The 19791-nt window shown below is 43.7% G+C and overlaps 1 protein-coding gene across 2 annotated transcripts in view; it reads right to left on the bottom strand.

Moving 5' to 3' along the window:
• Nucleotides 1-14052, bottom strand: part of ATP2C1 (ATPase secretory pathway Ca2+ transporting 1) — a 42570-nt gene extending 28518 nt beyond the window's left edge. The window contains exons 1-3 of one of the 2 annotated variants that reach the window (XM_072330619.1): nucleotides 13961-14052; nucleotides 13339-13489; nucleotides 231-341 (exon numbers count right to left, since the gene is read on the bottom strand). In XM_072330619.1, the coding sequence (XP_072186720.1) occupies nucleotides 231-341; nucleotides 13339-13344 (117 nt within the window). In that variant the 5' untranslated portion in view covers nucleotides 13345-13489; nucleotides 13961-14052. Of the gene's footprint in view, nucleotides 1-230; nucleotides 342-13338; nucleotides 13490-13887 lie in introns of both variants that reach the window. The other variant, XM_072330618.1, reaches the window with a different exon arrangement.
• Nucleotides 14053-19791: the final 5739 nt, after the last annotated feature.

Here is a 19791-nt window from a genome sequence, read left to right as displayed (position 1 = left end):
GTTCATAAATCTGTCAATGGGTAGTTTTCTCAACCCCATTCCTCTTCTTAAAATGGAAGCTGCCCGAATATTTCAAGTATGCCCGAGCATTTCAATGTAACAATATAAAGATCAACACACCTTTAGAAACAGACAGTATCAAACTGCTTGATAATGCACCCATCTGTCCTTAAGAAAGGCCAAACATTCTGTAACATCAGCACAGCTTTAAGAGATGCAGAATTACTCACTTGCAGAATGCTTGCAACTTCATCGACTGGCAATTCACTTGCTTTTTTTGAGGACAGTACAGGAATCATTGTCTCATTGTCACCATCAGGGATTTGTTCAAGACGTGCAACCTAGAAACAAAACCGAAGTCTGAAGGAAATGGAGCACTAATATTTCAACAACACATGCCAGAGCAATGCAGTATTAATGCCACTGAAAAATCACTGTCAATAACCATTATTAAGCACTAAAAAAATTAAGATCTGCAGATTCGTTTTATTTTCATGCAGTATCACATGTGCACTTGCAAAACAAAACACTGGATGTGCAACTGAGAGAACTGTATCTGTAATTAAGCATTAAGCCACAGCAAAGATCCTTACAGTTACATATGTTCATGCTCCTTTAGCTCCCTATCATCAAAATGGGCAGAAGGTAATAACTCCAGATTAAATTTCACTCCCTGCCCCTACTTTCTACCTGCTGATGAAGTCAGTCTAAGCAGGCATATTTGTGTGATACCGTAGACAAAGAAAGGAGAAAAAATATTAAGAACACCACAAGCAATAGCACAGATGCACATGAAGTCACAGAACTTAACCAACTACAGTACAAGAACTTCAAGTCAACGCTATTACAAGAATATATTGCTTTTTAAGAAATAAAGACATTTTTGTTTTAGCAACATCAACAGCACCGCTTAGCACTGCATTTAAAGAAACTGAAGAGTTTCAGAATTCTTGCTTACTCAATATTTGAAGCTCAAGCAATGCTCTTGTCCCACCCCTTCCCTACCCCCACTCTATCGTGCTGCACACAGTTAATTCGCATCTCATACACCTTGCTTCTGCCACTCCGTTAAGCAGAGCACACCGACCACATAAACATGCACACCAGAGAAAATGTTTTCCCATTACATCTGCATAGAATTTGAATGCACCATTTAATGCCTTCATACAATAAAGGTTTTGAATTTCCTCTGCAGATGCTGTAATACAAATACTTTGTATGAAAATGTGTTAGAAGATTACAGCATTTTTATCCCCTAAAAAGCTATGACAGCCTTCATTTCCTATACTACACACAGTATACTACACTCAAATATGATAGCTGCGATTGATTCAACCCCATTCTTGTTCTTCCAGCTGCTTACCTAAGTAAGATTACACCAAGCATTCATCCCATGTGCCTGAGGGAAGAATGAATGAAGGTAAAAGCACCACAGGTGGAGCATACATGCCATATTGTCATGGACCTCCTAAACATTAGCACTGAGTAGGTACTCATTGAATCCTATGTACACACACACACAAAGGCCTTCTTAAAAAGTGATGATGAACGAACACACATTGTACATTATTAACGTGATACCTTAGCAAAAGTTAACTAGAAAGTTACTATTTCTAAACGCTCACGTGTTTCAATTGAGACAAATTGAGTTAAAATGTTTCAGGGGAGGAAGGGGGAATCACAGTACTCTGTGCCATATTGTTCTCTCAACACTCGTTGAGGTTCTCTCAAAATACTTCAAGTATACAGCAACTGCTTTTGACATCAGGGACAAAACAAAAACCAACAAAACATAAGTATAATTTTGTTCCTAGCAAGGGATGTCTTCATGTGACGCAAAGACACAATAATTCAATGTTTTTCAGAAACACAAGTGGTAACAAGAACTTGCACCAGGCAGGTTACGTTATTCTACAAACGCTTGTCCCACAGCCTAAGGTTTCTCCCACAGCATAGCATCCCTCTGCAAAACTGAGCTAAATTAGAGCAACTTAGACTAAAGCAGCAGAATGACAGGTACTTCAGCTAGGAAGAATGCAGACATTATGACTCTCAGCCTTACAAAATACACTTTGGTGCATAAATATTCTCCAGGACTTCACCACTGAAAGTGATGCAACACCACAGTCACCCAGTCTGCCAAGCAGGCATCCAGCCTTTGCTTAGATATAGCACTGCTGATACTAGTGTCCACGATGCACTTGATGCTTGTGAGGCTTAGTCCACAGAAAGAAGAGATGGGAGCCAACAGCCATTTTACTGCTGAGAAATCTTTTCTCTGCCTATAGACATAGAGGCATGGCTAAGAGGCTTTCAAGAAACGTGTGCATGTGGCACTGAGGGATGTGGTTAGTGATATCGAGGCGACAGGTTGATGGTTGGACTGTATGGATGATCCTAGTGGTCTTTTCCAACCCTAATGACTCTGTGATTCTACAGTGTACAAATACCAGCATGCACTTACCTGATTGTTTCCTTAATATAATCAATAGGACTTCAAAAAAAAGACTATTAATAAGCTTTTCATGTATATCTTTTAAAGTTAAATATCCTTATAAACAAGTGTTAAAATGATGAGGCTTTTCCAACTAAATCTGCATTAGCATGGTAAAATTGTGCTACACCAAAGCCTATTTTGACAACTTTTACCTTGTCAGACAAGAAAACCCCACTGATGTTCAATGCATTGCATTCAAACCACCTCCCACATTTAAGAAAACATGGTAAAAGCTTTAGGCCATAAATCTAGCAATGGATTAGAAAAATAAAGGCTCAGAAGGTCTTTTTACAGACAGTTTCATTCTCTGGAGCAAAATTAGTTATCATGAGACAATTCTGAATGGATCCCTCATTAATTTCCCAACAAGTTCTACAGTCTCTGTGTAGACAGAGCTCTACTTGCTGTTCAGAAAAGAACAATTTTATGTCCAGCACTTTGCAACCAATTACTAAGCCAGTAAGAAACCGTTCCCTTTATCACCATTTTCCAACATACTAAGTGGCTTAACACTGACAGACTTAAGGCAAAAAAAGAAGAAGTTGGAAAATCACTTCCCATCTGCAAGTACATAATAACCAAATGCAAACAAATATTGCCTTTATTATGTATTACTTCCACACAGCGGGAGAAAGACTTGTAAGAGTCACTGATGTTGGAACGACCACAGAGATCACCTATCTAGTCCAACCTATCACCGCCATACCACTAAACCATGTTATTCAATGTGACATCTACCCTTTTCTTGAAAGCCTCCATGCACGGTGACTCCTCCACCTCCCTGGGTGGCACTCAATACTGTCTGCAACATCTATTATTGTACCCAACAGAAGCTATCCCCAAACCCACAGCGTTCCACATCACAGGAGTCAAGCCACATACAGTAAAATCTCTTTCCATCCTTGATGCAACTCTTTTTCAAACATTTATCTGCTGGTATCTTAGAATGCTTCACATTTCACCACAGGCAAAGATTCTGTATGGATAAAGAAGCTAAGAAATGGTGCTTAGCAAATGCTGCTGTATCAGTTGGGCAGCACAGCTGAAGCTTCCAATGCAATGATTACAGCTTTCCACTCCCCATCCACAGTTCAACCTACCACAGAACAAAGAAGCAGGATGCAAGCTAACAAAAATAAGCAGTTGCCTCTGGACCAATTCCAACATACACAGCACCATTTCTATGGCAAGAAACACACATCAGTCTTATGACCACAGAACTGTGACTTAAGCATGTTTACCAAAATTAATGCAAGTTTGTCTGGAAGGTTTACATTACTGGAAATTGAGAGTTCCTTCCTATTTTTTTCTGAAGAAAAACATGTAATTTTTCTGACCAGCTAACAGTAGAGCAAAGAAATTCTTCCTTCTCATACATTACAAGATGCTGTCTGCCCTCTTTCTACCACCACTGGAGACCGAGTGTCAACATCCTACCTCTGATACTCTGCAGCAGCAGCTTAGCAGGGATACTCCATAGTCCATTAGCAATCAGCAGGACTCACAGACATAGGGATACTTCAAAAAAAATAAATGTAAAAGGAAAATTTTAGCTCTGCATGCTCAGTGAATGCAAATGGCAGGACATACATTAACTGGGTGGTCTACACATTTTTCAGAGCACTCTCGCAACAAAACCTATTTTTAGATAATCTTGTGACCAAAACACTTGGGCTAATTAGCTAATGCAAAGTACTTCACATGTTACATGCGGTTACTCAGTTGACCTACAAGAGCAAAATGCAAAGACCACGTAAAAGCAGAACTAGTCGGAACAGTAAAGAGAAAGAAAAACCAAACCAAGATGTTTAAAAGATACAAAGACATTTAAGTTACAGAAATTAAAAAGAAATGTGGACCCTTTCCTTGAAAAGTCCCATTAGAAGGACAAGAGAAAGAAACACAGCTGGATCTGGGGACTCTGCTCCTGGCAAGGACTGCTTATCCAACCACATGAGAAGTCACAGTGGCAAGCTGCAGGTTGGTACAGCCAGCTCTTGGGAACCACTGCACCACAACCAGAAAGGCAAAAGATGAGTGCAAGCACTGCCTCAATATGCTTTCCAATATCTGCGTGCTAACCATACCAATCACCTGAATCTTTCCATCCATCTGATCAGCTCCTTCAGCCTGCCCATATCTGGTTCATCAGCCCCTGCAAAACTGAATCCCTTTCAATTATTACAAAGCAATAGTGAGCTGCCCATGGTTCATCAAAACTACATTCACATTCTGGACCCGATTGCTATCAGTGACTGATGAATCTGTGAGCAAAACCTCTCTAGAGTACAAATGAACTTAAGGCAGGCAAATTCTGTACTGTGCCATGCCCTGACCAGAGACAGATCATATCAGATGCACGTCCTGTATCAGAAAGGACATATTCTTTTACAACTTGCTATCACCTTTTCTGGATTATTAATTAGTGATCTGCCTTGCAAATGCTTGTACTTTTCTAACTTGGTTGCAGAAAGAGTCAGCACCTCTTCAGCGCGCAACACCATTCCTCCCAGCCCACCCTGCCTCATGAATCAGCTTCCCTATTTTATTTACCTTTCCCTCTTCACTGAGAGATCATCAATCTTTAACAACGTGATAGCAAGGTCTTTCACTGAAACAAAAGCTTCCATTTTCTTGAATATTCTATATGACCAAGCTCTTAAGTAATATACACCAAGTGGTTTAGAAAACTCAGATCCCACTAAGCAAGTTCTTCTCCCACCGAGTGCAATGCAGAACCGAGTGCTGGGGATGATAATGACAGATCTGTACTGTGACAAAGAGCAGAATTCAGGATCCAAGATACCTAGTGGAAGTGAGCATCAGGAACAAGAGCAGTTTTAAGAAGAGATCTGGGTGTGTAATATAATTAAATAACAACTGCTTATCTCTTTTACATTGTCTGGCAAGCTGAAAGCTCACAGGAACAGAGTTACCAGCTGTCAATGAGCACAAGTGCTGGTGCAGAGACTTGGGAACAGCACCTAGTGAGCAAGGGCTACGCAGTTGTGAAGCATAAGGAAAAGCACTCCTTCCAGAATGGCTATAACCCTTTTCTTTGCCAGGTGTGGTACGCAGAAGACTCGTGCAGTCTTCTAATTCATCAGCACACAGCAGACAGAAGATTAGGAGGTCCAGACCTCTGACCATCTTATTACTCATCTTCAAACTCTCAGTCTGAACAGGTATCAATGACTATGATCCCAGAGAGCTACATTTTAGCAGTGACATTAAAAGTGTCTTTTTCACTGGATGACTCTGCAGCTCTTTGCCTCCTCGGCTTTTCCAGTAGACGCTCCTAGATGCTCCTAGAACCTCGAAAGACATCCCAGTCCAATGGCTACATAGAAAGAGTCCTCAGACTGCTTTGGGAAAAGCACTACAGAATGTGGCTGTGACTGTGATGCAGTTTCCTCTGAAATTCCTCCACATCTTAGTAGGAATTAAGTCTCCAGAGGAATTCAGTAGTTCCACTAACATAAGAACTAGGTAGAAATAGCTGAGAGTGATACACACATTTAATAAATTAATAAGAACTGGAAAAAACCAAGCTCACAAACCATAAGTGCAGATAAACTACAGGTGCACTCAAAGTAAATTTCATTTCTAACACCCTACTTTTGGTTTTTGAACTAATTTATCTGTATTTTACTGACAGATGTAAAACTGGAAGTTATATGCAAGATTTCATCCATGCAGACCGCACTAACAGAGCTGGTTGTACCTCATACTTGATAAAATCATGAAGATCAGTACTTCCCTGTATTCTCTGCTAACAGTTTCTCTAATGATGGCCCAGAAACCTGCAAATTTAGTTAAGAGCTCAAATACTGTCTGATCCATAAACCCCTATAATGGAAGAAGAACCAGAGGAGATGGGCAAGGGTGATGTGCCCATGAAGCTCAGGAAAAAATATAGGGTGTAACTGACCACAGCTGTTGCAAAACAAGCTGACTTCAGCAGTAACACAAAGGGGACCAAGCCTTTGTTTCAGATAAACAGCTTCATCAGTTGAGCAGATCAACTGACTATGGTTGCTTAGTGGATCAACTGGCAGCATCAAATATTTTCTCCCTCTGTTCATTAGAAGTGTGAAATCTCTGAGTTCACCCCCATTACACAGTCCACTTGTGGAACACCTACAAGAACCTGGACAGAGAGTACTCAAATACCTTCACTGGAAAGGGTGCTGCTTTCTCAGAGCAACAGGTGAAGCGCCAACGCTCCTTCAACACAGAAACGTTCACAACCAACCTGCAAGAAGCATACTCTGCACTGCAAAGAGCTGTCCCTCCCCACCCACAAAAGGTGGGAAACTGCAAACTAATGAGCTGCTTATTTTCTACCAGGCTGCGTTTGCTCAGGATACGGGCAATACTTTTTTGAAGGCTTTGAAGTTACTGTGCTCTGTCTTCATTTGAGTGGAATCTATTCCGAAAAGTGTGATGATTTTGAGGTTTTTTTTTTTACTTCTGGGAAACAGCTGCAGTAGCCCTGTATTCTAATATTCAAAGAAATTTGTTCCTATTCAACAGCATTTTACTTTAAACGTTTTACCAGGAGTCCCCACATCAAAGGAAACACACACACACAGAAAAGTTGTGTCTCTAAAAAAGCTAGAAGGAAAGAGACACACTAATTTGCATTAATGAGTTCTCCCTGCAGAGCAGATTTCTGTCCTGGGAGGTCACATGCTTTCAGCCCATTGCTATTGTGTTATTTCACGGGGCTTTACAGAAAAAGGGTGGTATTCAACCTGGCGCAGAGACCACCCAATAACCGAAGGAATACAAATACCCAAATGAGAACAACCTGCTAAGCAGCCCTACAGCCTGAAAAAGCCTGTGCCGTTGTCCAGCGCTATTGCAGCAGCACTTAAGGCCCTCCTGAGGCCAGCAGCAGAAATGTACCTCTTGGTATATGTCACTTCTGGAATTCTGATCAATTAAAAAACAGAAACCTGAATTCTAAAGCTGACAGGCTAAGTCGAGGTTTGCACAAAGTGAAAAAGGCAAAAAATATTTGCTATCTGCTTCAGCCAGTCTAAAGAATACCACAATGCTCTACATAACATCCAACTGATTTGGGCGACCGACAGGGTGGTGCCCCATCCCTGGAGCACTCAAGGGCAGGTTGGATGGAGCCTTGGGCAGCCTGATCAGGTGGGTGACAGCCCTGCCCATGGCCGGGGGTTGGGGCTGGGTGGACTTAAAGGTCCCTTCCAACACAAACCATTCTGTGATTCACCCTATAAAAGCTCAGTAACTATGTATGAAAAATACTGAAAAATTACTAAAAATATATTTAAGTACTAGAACTACATTATTAAAAAATAGCTTGTCCAAGAAATATATCTCCACACCTGAAATGCACCTCAGGATGTTGCATCTTTTCTTTAAGAAACAGAAAGGAAAGTAGGGCATTTAGTTCAACTGAGGATACCAGCAGAACAGCAAAATTGGGCAATTTTCTGTAGTTGCAGGATATCCATGGGGTTATCTTACAGTCCTTGTGAATGACAGCTGCCTGCCCTCTCACAGGCAGAAAACTCTTCATAGATATGTCACAACAATAACGACACCTTCAGCTGACCGCAATGCTGTAGATTCCATAAGGAAGACTGGCCACAAAACTCCAGACTAAACCACTCAACCTCTGAGCAAACTGCCTTACCTCCCTTTAGCCCGTTTGTGTACTATACATCTGAATCTTTTAAGAAAACCACATGTTCAACCTTTGAATACAACCAAAACGAACAATTTAACTACCAACATATTGGGCCAAAACGTTCCATTTTGATTCTTCCTGGTTAAAAAACTCCTCGTGGAATCATAGAATCCTTAAGAGTTGGGAGGGATCTCTGCAGGCCATCTAGTCCAAAAAAATCTCCCCTCCTTGAAACCATTTCCCCTTTTTCTATCACCACAAACCCTGTAGAAGAGCATGCCCCCTTCTGTCCTGCTGCTCCCCTTGATACTGAAAGGCCACTCTCAGGTCACCTCACTGCCTTTCCAGGCTGAAGAGCCACCCAGCTTCTGCTGAGACCAGAGCCTCTGTAAGACAGCACTTGGTCAGCTCAAAAACTCATTGCCCAAGAGCTCAGCTGCCATACCTCACTTGGCACCAAGCAGCACAAGCCTCCACTTAAATCGTGACTCACATGAGGCATTCTAGAAATTCAAGGCCAGAAGACTTTGGGCAGAAATACCAGTCATTAATCTCACCACAGTTGCTAACTTACTACAAGAGAACATTTCAGCTCAGAAATAAGATCATATGGCTCCCCTCCAACAGCCTGCCTCCATCCCTCATCGCTGAGCTTCTCAAAATGAAAGATGGCGCTGGAACAGCAGACACCAAAACATTTTAGTACCCTGTGGGGTACTACCAACATCCCCACAGCATGTACGACTTAGCTGCTATGGAACTGTAACTAAAAGAAGTCTCAAAGAGACACGTTTGCTTAGTATTTGTAGTTCAGATTTGTCTGCCGGCTATGCAGTTACTTCATAACGTGACCAAATAATAATCTAATAAAAACCAAATCTATCCAAACTTACCATTTAAAAGAAATAAGACCAAGCTGGTGTCAATGCCTTTTAAAAGGCAAACGTAACTCACTGCACCGATACTCACAATAAGGTTTCTTACAATTAGTATCAAGAAAGCAGCAGCCTTGTATTCACCAAGATCTGTAGGTGAATTATGTACCTATGGGGAAAAAAGCGCTGCAGAAAACCTATGACAAAATATTTCGAAAGCCTTTGTAGATCCTGTAACCTGCACCTGCCAACCCATTATCCATTCTTTCCCTTCTAATTACTTAGACTGGGATATTTACAAAACAATTAACTAGAAACAGATGCTTGGCCCATATTTACACCTTGATTAGTGTATTTGATTTTCCTTCTCTGCATGGCAGTTCTGTCCTTCTTTCTAGCTGATACTAACCCCAGTGCAAATGCCAATTAGTTATCACCCGATAACTTGTTCACAAACTCAAAGGCATAACAAATGAAATCTGCTCATCTATAACTTATTCCACACGGAGAGCCTCAGCCTGATACAACAGAAGCACAGCTACAGGAAGAACAGAGTCAATCAAACATCCCACTTGCAGTAAGCAGGGGGGGCTCTCACCCCTTATGCCCTCTGGAGATTCATATGCTCATTATTTCTGACATGAACTGGACTCTCTCCATGAGCCCACGCAGCTCCCTAACTCAGCAGAGTGCTATTCGGCGCGGGGCTAGGGGAAAGAAGGGTCAGGCAACAGTCACAGTAGCCTATGGAACCAAAATCAACACTCATTTGTCAGACTGGACATCAAAAAGGAATGAAAATGCTCGTTTCTCTGTAAATTAGATATCCTAATTCCTTACGCTACTGCAATTTGTGACTCACTGAGAGCTAGTGCCACAGATCCCCATACAAGAGGGTTACCAAGCCAATAAAATAACTAATCACACATTTTGTGGCATCTGAACTCAAGCAGATCCCACGTCAAACCACTTCCAGGTTATCACAGGTATATCTGCATTGAAAAACCAGGGATGGATGAAAACTATGTAATGATCTATCAGCCAACCAAACAACAGAGTCAGAGGTGACACCAACTGCAATTTGAAAAGGAAGCCTGTATTTCTAATGCAAGGCAAGTGCTACATTGTGAATGCTATGATAACTGAATTGGTAACAGGTAGGAAACTATCTACTGGAGCTGGCCTTCAATGAAGACTTCAAGTACAATGGTTTGAAAAAAACAAAAGCACAACCCCTTCCCTCACTTTGTCCTCCAAGTTAAATGGAACAGATGTCATTTATGCTAACATCGATGTAAAGTACTGCATTCCAATTTCCTCATAGCGAGCCACAGATTGAAACAAACTGCAATCAATGAATACAAAAATTCTTGTTTCACCTACGCGGATGATTTATTAAACAAGTAATACCAAAAGACATGTGAACTGCTGTGATAAGTCCCACTCCATTTCAGAATTTGGAACATTTTCCATCACAAAATTCATTCTCATTATTTTGGATATTATGTTCAATTATAATTGACAACGCCACTCTGGAACAGTGTGGATTGTTTTCCAGTCCCTGCTGCTCCAAGCACCCTTCCTGGCCTCCACTCTTCCACCAGCCCCTAGAGCCATAGAGTCCATGAGCAGCTGGTCCAAAACGCGACCACACTGCTCCCAAAAAACCAAAGCTGCCCACTGATCTGAAATTGGTCACTTTTCCAATATAACCTACATAAGGAATATGCACAAAACTCACCAGGAAGGTCAGCTGTACTTCGAGCACGGGTTAAAAGCAACAAAAACACATGTTGTCTAAACTGTGTGTGACAAACTGAAGCACCTTCTTCAGATAAAATTAACTGACTCACCTCAGTATTCACCCAGTTGTCAAAACTAGCCAGAAATTGCCATTGACAGAGTATAGATTGAAACAGTGGTCTGTGTCAATCGGCTAAAAGCCAAGTAGGCCTTAAAACAAAGAAGACTAGAGGTTTAGAAACCACCATGCAACGTTTTTATTATTTACAGTGAACCTGTGCTTGTGCCAATGAGTGACTTCAGGAAAATCTACAGGTGGGAAAATGCAGTTCCAACTTCTTCCGATAGGCACAGAGTGAGCTGAAAATGAATGCTACAGAAAGAAGGCCTTGGTAACAAAACAGCACCATTACTTCACAACCGGTATCACTTTGCACTCAGAGCTGTTTCCTCTAAGCAGCTGCAAGTCCTCTCGCCTGGCCACAAGTTATGGAAGAGCTCCAATTCTGAAGCCACAAAACTCCAAACAAAAACACAGTCTTCATTCCTCTAAGTCACAGAGCCTCACTGGAAAAAAAAAGAGCAAAAACCCTCCTATGATGGGAAATTCACTTCCCCATTACTGCGAGATACATGAATTCTGGAGGAAGTCTAATTAGCTAATTCATCCCAATACAAGAGACAGAAACCACAACGTCTTGGGACGAAACATTAGCTAGCTTACAGTGACTGTGCCATACTGCTTATGAAAAATGGATTATGAGATGAAAACATCAGTTTTCCAAATGGCATTATCAATTCTGTCCTTGAATAGTGCTCCAAATATAGGGGGAAAAAATAAATCTGCCATTTCTTGCTCAATATTCAAACTTTCAAACACAGACTTGGGGAAAAAGGGGAAAAAAAAATTAACACATTGTCTTTCTGAAATCCTTATTCTATAGTTCAAAGTCTCACGTGGAGAAAACACATTAAGGATTCTACCAGTGGTGCTGAAATGATCCAAAGGAAAGCTGCTAGCATCTGGCTGGCTCATAACGTCAGATGGACAGAACAAGAAGAGCTCCAAAACGCTGAGAGACAAGAGCAGACCACAGACAGCTGTATATACATGTCTGACAAGAAGCTCAGTTATGAGCTGGTGGAGGTGGGGAGGGGGAAATCACAGAAGTGATTCTGTGATACGTGTCTGATCATCTTATGAAGCATTTTCCCCCTGGATGTGGCTGTATTTTATATCACTCCTATCATACAAATATTACTCCTGGCTTTGAAATACTGTTTATTTATTCCAAAAGAAGCATAAGAAATGCCATCTCCGTGCTACCAGCCTTCAGAAGAATTAGAAAGGACCACACTGTACCACACAAAACTTGATTACCTGCAATGTCATATTTACTTGCTAATAGAACTAAAAGGCATTAGAAGCCTTCCTGCTCTTTCAGTTTAGATACACAACATCAGATAGATACTTTTTCCCTACATGTACTTCTTTTCAATGGCACTACCTTCATTGTTCTCCCCCTGCACTGAGAGCCAGTCATTCAAAAACCCAGTTTACAGTGCAGCACCTTTAATGCAAAGGCACTGACATTGCTTCTGTCAGCTAAGTGGGCTCTCAAAGCCAAAAGCAGTCTTCTACAGATGTCCCCCCCCCCTACAAACACAGACATCAAAACTTCTATCTGACAAGTTCTGTGTTCTTTATGACAAATACTCACTCAGAAGACGTGATCAACAGCATTGATAAAATTCTAGCATTTCTCAAGTCAGAAAAATGTTCTGAGATGCAAGACTATAACAGCCTATGGCGTTTTTAACATAGGTTGGACTTTACAACAGCTTTCCAGTCACTGGAAACAATGATATCCAAGCACAGAAACCCATCAGTCTACCCCAGGAAGGTCAATCCAGGCTACCAAGTCAGACCCTATGGGAAGCATCTCTCTGCTCTGAGCTCCCCAGGTTCACATCCAGCCACAACAAAGGAAATACAGTGGTCACCAAAGAATTCCACCCAGTATCTCCAAAGAATAATAACAAAAGAGATCAAGATAAGGGGACTGCTATTTCATAGAATCATGGCATGTCTTGGGACCTTACAGATCACCGAGCCCCAACCCCCTGCCACAGGCAGGGCTGCCACCACTGGACCAGGCTGCTCAGGGCTCTATCCAACCTGGCTTTGAGAACCTCTTGCTTACACCCATGATAAAGAAAACTGTAATTCCAAGAGATTTACAACATCCCCAGTCAACTCGGAAGGAAAGCAGCAAAGCACACAGTCAACATCACCAATGCAAACGGGCTTTCAAGGTTCCCAGAACACACACGGAAAGCCAGCATGGAAAATATGAAATAACTCCCCAGACTACCCCATTCCCAAGTGCATTCAACGCCAAGTGCAATTAAAGCTCCTCGATTTAACCATTCAAGACGAATTTCAGCAAACATCCCGGCATCTAAGCGGTACCGAGCCCAGAGGCCCCTACGGCGGTGAAACGATACATGCTCCCCAGCACAGAGATCCTTCTCGGCTCCGAGGAGAGCTTTACCTTCATCTTCCATCGAAATCGTACGTGAGTCGAGAGTTACAAAAGTCTTTAGCAACAGCGGCGCCGGAGCGGGAGCTGAGAGCTGTTGAGAGAGCCGCCCCGAGATCCCCGGCAATCACACCGCTCCCTCTGCCCCCACCTGCAGCAACATCTGCAAGAGAAACCAGCGCTGGAGAAGGGCAATCAAATAAAATAATCGTAAAAAAATAAAAATAAAAAAGAAAGAACAAAAAACAAAAAAACCCCTCCGGACCCCGCAGGCCGCGGTTCCCCTCACGCCGGGACCCGCAGAAGCTGCGGAGCGCCTCGGCACACAGCACAGCAAACACAACGCAGCACGGCGCAGCCGCCGCACCGCACCGCGGCCGCTCCCGCAGCCGCCAGCGCCTCCCGCAGCCCGGGGAGCTAAAAATAGCCCAGCGCCCGCCCCGAGCTCCCTCAGCGCCGGTCGGGAGGGAGGGAGAGGAGAGGAAAGAGAGACGAGAGCAGAAGGAAGGGAGCCATCCCCACCCCGGGGCTCGCTCGGCCGGCCCGGCCCTTCCCGCTCACCCAATGGCGCAGAGGGCCGGCCGTGAGGGGGAGCCGAGGGGAGCGGGCGGCAGCCCCTGGCCGCGCCTCTCACCTCCGCGTCTCGGGGCGGCAGCGCGGCCGCATCCCCGCTCCGCTCACTTCCGCGGGCGGCGGACGAGGCGGGGCGCGTGGCGGAAGGGCGGGCGGTCCCCTCCTGCCCCTCAGCGTGCGCCTGCGCCCAGGAGGCGAGAAGCGGTTGGGTCCGCAGCGGCCGCGGCAATAAACTCGTTTCCAACGTTACTTTGAGGAAAAGTGGCCCTGGTGCGGGCTCCGTGCGAGGCCCTTCCTGCTTGGGGTCGTGCCCAGGCTGCTGGTGGGCGGTCAGGAAGGGGCTCCCAGCGCTGTTTTGCTCACTTTACCGCCTCGCTTAATTAAATAAAGCGATCCCTTTATATATCACACACTGGACTTTGTCTGGTTTTGTCACGAGAATCCGTAACAATTTGGTGCCGTGACTCGGATCCAGATTCCTTTGCTGTGGGGTTCCCTCGTAACCAGATTCGCCCTGCCTGCAGTAGCGGGCAGCCCTGAGTTGGGGGTTTCCCACTGCAAATACTGGATCTCTGAACCCCTCTAAATTTGGACAGTGAGCAAAAGAACCTGCAGAACCCCATAACCATTTGTGCACCAAGACTCAGGATTGAGTAAGTATTGCGTGGATCCATCCAATTGGGGTTGGTTACCCTGGGGTGCGCCTGTGTGAGAGCTCTCTGAGAGGCCAAGCGAGAGTGGACCCTTCAGTAGTGCGGTTCTTGTAGCCCGAGAGGGACAAGCCACGACCCAGGGGAGCGTGTGTGTGTGTGTAAGAAGATGCCTCAGAAGATGGGATGGGAAAAGGCCCCTCTGCACATGGAGGCAAGGGAAACCCTGCACTTACACTGGGCTTTCACCTTTCAAGATGTTACACGGTATGCCTTATAACACTGACCTACCCCTAGATCACCCCCTGTTAGATGATAGGAACTTGCAGCCTTATGTTATGCAACTAATGTCCAGAAGAGAAGAGCTACATAAAAAGGTAATGGTGGTACAGCGAGCCCCTTTAGAAATTGACATGCATTCCATAAAACCAGGAGATAAAGTATTAATAAAGAATTGGAAGAAGTTATCTCTTACTCCTTGCCGGGAGGGACCCTTTCCTGTCTTGCTCATCACAGAGACTGCTATCCAGACTGCGGAGCGTGGATGGACACGTGTCTAGAGTGAAAGCACTTTGAGAATCAGTGAACTGGAAAGTGGTGGGACCCCCCCAAGGACTGAAACCATAGAATCATAGAATCATAGAATCATAGAATTACTCAGGTTGGAAAAGACCTTGAAGATCATCAAGTCCAACCGCAGCCTAACCAGTAGCCTAACCAGTTAGCCAACCTAAAACCGACTTTGAAGAGAAGGAAGCAACTAGATGAGTAGTCCCATATTCTGTGATACCCTTGATTGTACCTGTTTTCCCTTCATGTGTTTGGATGTATAATATGCAAGGATAGCTGGTGGACATATTGTGAGAACAGGCACTCTCCTGTGGGTATCTGCAAACAGTGCCATAGGAATAGGTATAAATTGGCCAAGTAAGCCCTAAGGGTAGGGGTAGACACTGGACATATCATTAAAGCGTCCAGAGAATGGTGGAGGAGTGGTGGGCTCACATTAACAGATCTGGGAAATTCGACCCTGAAATCATGGGTAAGCTGAGTTGGTTCCAAGTCTCATACGTCCTGTGCCAAGCTCTGTAAGTAAAAGCTGAGCACTGAAGCCTTCAGGCTTCACCAGAAAAGAGGGAGCAGTAGGAGTCCCCTACTCATGACTGCTGCTGAGTAGATGGAAAACCCTGCTGCTGTAGGCAACAGAGTAGGTAGGAGAGGTGTGCAGAAATGGAACTCCAAAGTGGTGGCGTATAGACAGGTGAGACCACCCCGACACCAGAAGGGAAAACAAGTGAGCACCACCCAGACTCAGGAAAAAGGGAATTGGAATTCACTGAAATCTAAAGGGTGTCCACCAGCGTCTTTATACTTATGGTTGTGGAACTGGATGTTACGGATTGTACTTGTAAAAGGGGAACAAAGTCACCAACCCTTTAAATGGACCTTATATCAGTTTGATACCCAGAAGAGTGTTATTACCTCTGGGGCCCCTAGTTTTAAGGTCACTCTATGTCAGCTCGCCCCAATCAGTCCTTGTCTTAATAAGATGGGATATTACCTTTGCCCTCATTCAAGTCCTGGAAGATCCTACTGTAATTATTATTGTGCTTACTGGGGATGCAAAACAATAGTGTCAGACTGGACCTTATCTTTTCACAACAGGGAGGCTGTGTGCTGCACTTGGAGAGGAGTGCTGCGTATACGCTGACCATACTGGGGTTGTAAGAGACACAATGACCAAATTACGAGAGGGACTAGAAAAACAGCATGGAGAGAGAGATGCAACAAAGCTGGTATGAATCAATGTTTAACTGTCCTCCCTGGCTGACTACCTTGCTGTCTACTTTAGCGGGACCTCTTATTTGATTAATCCTGGGACTAACTTTTGGACCATTTCTGTTCAATAAACTTAATGCTATTGTTAAGGGATAGTTAGAAACAGCTCTCAGTGTTGTAAACTACGGAAACTAAGAAGCTGCAGGCATTGCAAACTACACGTTGCCAGGGCACATAAGCTGCTAGAAAATAACCAAAGAATAATGGGAAAGACTACTGACATTCACCTCCACAACCATCAGGAAGCAGGAAAACGAATCCCCAGCAACAACCTGCGCAGCCGCAAGAATGACTGGAATGTATGCAGGAGATAAGAACTGTATAAATACAGAGCCCAGAGCCAATCCTTTGTTCAAATCCCTGCCTTGGTGGAGTGTAGACTCCCCTCGGGCTACCAGCGCTGTTTTGCTCACTTTACCACCTTGCTTAATTAAATAAAGCTATCCTTTTATGTATCACAGTAGACTGTTTTTGTCACAAGAATCAGTAACAGTCGGCCCTTGCATTCTGCAGCCAATCACACAAGGACCAGCCCACATCACCAAATAACACGGAAAAGCTTGGCTGATTAGTTTAGATGTTAAGAAGAAATTCTTCACTCAGAGGGCGGTGAGGCCGTGGCACAGCTGCCCCAAGAAGCTGTGGTGCCCCATCCCTGGAGCACTCAAAGCCAGGTTGGATGGGGCCCTGAGCAGCCTGATCCGGTGGGTGGCAGCCCTGCCCACAGCAAGGGGTTGGAACTGGGTAGGCTTTAAGGTCCCTTCTAACCCAAACCATTTCATGATTCTGTTTCAATTTACTTTACCAAGACCTGCAGAGGAATGTTACTTGAAGCTGCAATTCCACACTCAGCACCAAAGCATGGGAAAGTGTAAAATCATCCCCACTCGGGTAAATTTATATTTAAGGGTAATGAACGTAAGGTAGGATGCACAGTGCTAGTAACAGCGCTAGTAACAACAAAACGCATTCAGACTCTCAAGGTCATAAATCGAATGGAGACATGCTAATTGTAGGCTTTACATTGCTTCTAAAGGAGTGCAACAACGTGGATGGAGAGGCACAGTCCCATTGACAGCTGATGATTAACGGCCTGTCACCTCTGCTTTGTTTTTCTTAAGCAGCAGAAGAAACCAAAATCCATCTCTGTCAGTTCCTGAGGAGCATTTAGCAGAACATTATAATTTCAAACGTTTTAATTACACCTCCTGGACCATAACAGCATGTTTCTCAAATCCCTCAGCCAAACTTGGTCAAGTTAAATGGCTTATTTCCTCTTTTCAGGACCTTAAAGCTCAATTTTTTGGGTGCTAAAATAATTTGTCTACATACAGTGATAGGTAAGTAAGAATGAGAGTTGCTGATCTGTAACCCTAGATACTTGCTTTTGGGAAAACAAGGAGACAACAAGCAGGTGAACTGAGATTGCCTAATGCCTAATTTTAGACCTGTCCCATTTATTTGCCATGTTACACAAACATCTCCATGAAACAGCCCATTACAAGTAAGCAGCACAGTCACTGTAGGTATGGCTCTAAAAGCACTGCTTCCATTGACTTGTTTGTGATGCCAGCAAGGAGCCATGTTAGCTACCTGTGACACTTGGACCATTGGCACGTACAGCAAGTTTGGACTTCTTAGCACTGTGCTAGGAGAAGCTTTGGGGAAAAGACTGGGAGGGAGATACTGGATGTTAGTGAGCTTATCCAGATGTACATAACTGGGATGAAGTCTGACAAGCAAGAAATATCCTTCTTTCACATGTCTATAAAAAAGGGAAGGGAAGGGAAGGGAAGGGAAGGGAAGGGAAGGGAAGGGAAGGGAAGGGAAGGGAAGGGAAGGGAAGGGAAGGGAAGGGAAGGGAAGGGAAGGGAAGGGAAGGGAAGGGAAGGGAAGGGAAGGGAAGGGAAGGGAAGGGAAGGGAAGGGAAGGGAAGGGAAGGGAAGGGAAGGGAAGGGAAGGGAAGGGAAGGAAAGGAAAGGAAAGGAAAGGAAAGGAAAGGAAAGGAAAGGAAAGGAAAGGAAAGGAAAGGAAAGGAAAGGAAAGGAAAGGAAAGGAAAGGAAAGGAAAGGAAAGGAAAGGAAAGGAAAGGAAAGTCAAAAGCAAGCACATGGTATATTAACAACTGAAAAAAACTTCATCTCTGGGGCTTAATCTCTTTCATATTAGTGTAAATCTGCCAACCATGTGCTCCTGAGTGCAGCCACTTCTGCATTATCATAGGACTGAATCCATCTTTGGGAGCTGTATTACTTTTTCTACCGCACTGCGCTCCCAAGTTCAGTGGCCGTTTAATAAACAGTACTTGTATTTTATCTCCATCTGCTGCTGAATAAAAAGAAAAACCTGACCTTAAGGTGAGCTTGATATACAAGAGAATTAGAAGAGCCTTAACGTCCTCTCAGGGGATGGCAAAGTCATTATTTAGCAAACCAAAACGCTGTTATTATAATGCAATTGTAGAGATATGAGTTGAAAATAATATTAAATAAAGCTTTGATGACAGTAACCATCTAGTTGGCCGTGTTCAAACTGTGGGAATCTGCGTTAGATTGTTTTAATCTCATGTGGAAAAAAAACAAAACAAACCTGCAATAAAATGCTAGTGTGAATTGTCCCACAAGCAAACGTGTCTCTAACAGCCCACAACATAAATAATTGAAACGAAAATACAGAAGAATATATTAAAATACTAAAAGCCAGAAAACCTCTAACCCTCACCATTGAAATCTCTTTCTAAAATAAAGGTAGTACCTGAAAGGATACGCAGTGCTGATAGGCTGGGGGAAATACTGACTGCTCACCTCAGTGATGACAGTGTCAGCATTTGCCTCTTGGCTGCAGACCTGAAAATGCTTTCTAACAAACAAGTGAGCCTGCTGACAATAGGTCTGCATTTATGAAATCAGTTTCATGAACATTCAGTGCCAGCTTAAGCAGCCAAGTGCTCTCCTTGCTGAGGCATTGAGGGGTTTCCATGCCACCAAGTTCTTCCTAAGTGTTCTGCATCACAAAGAAGAGTTCTGTCATCCTGCCACACACACACACCCCTCCTCATCTTTTTACCTCCCAAAACCTCACCATTTACCTACCATTGATGCCAAAGTCTGAACTTTGCTTCTGCAAGCGGCTGTCAGTGGCAAGGAGCCACCACGTTACCTCTGAACGACAAACGTAGGTGTTAATCAGAGTGAGGTTATGTGAGGACTGATTCCTGTTGAAAATAACCCAGCAAATCAGTAAGCAGAGGCGTCTCTAAATGAATCAGAAGTGGTTTTGCTGGCACAGCCAAAAGGGTGACAATGCTGCGGGAAGCATAAATAGGTAATTTTTTATGTTCCTGTCGGCCTCTGGAGATGAAAATTTGACAGAATGAAATAGGATATGGGTGAGTTTTTTTAGT

This window comes from Excalfactoria chinensis, chromosome 2, assembly GCF_039878825.1.
Source record: "Excalfactoria chinensis isolate bCotChi1 chromosome 2, bCotChi1.hap2, whole genome shotgun sequence".
Taxonomy (NCBI): domain Eukaryota; kingdom Metazoa; phylum Chordata; class Aves; order Galliformes; family Phasianidae; genus Excalfactoria; species Excalfactoria chinensis.
Note: the sequence above shows the minus strand (reverse complement) of the source record. Positions and strands in the feature narration are given on the sequence as shown.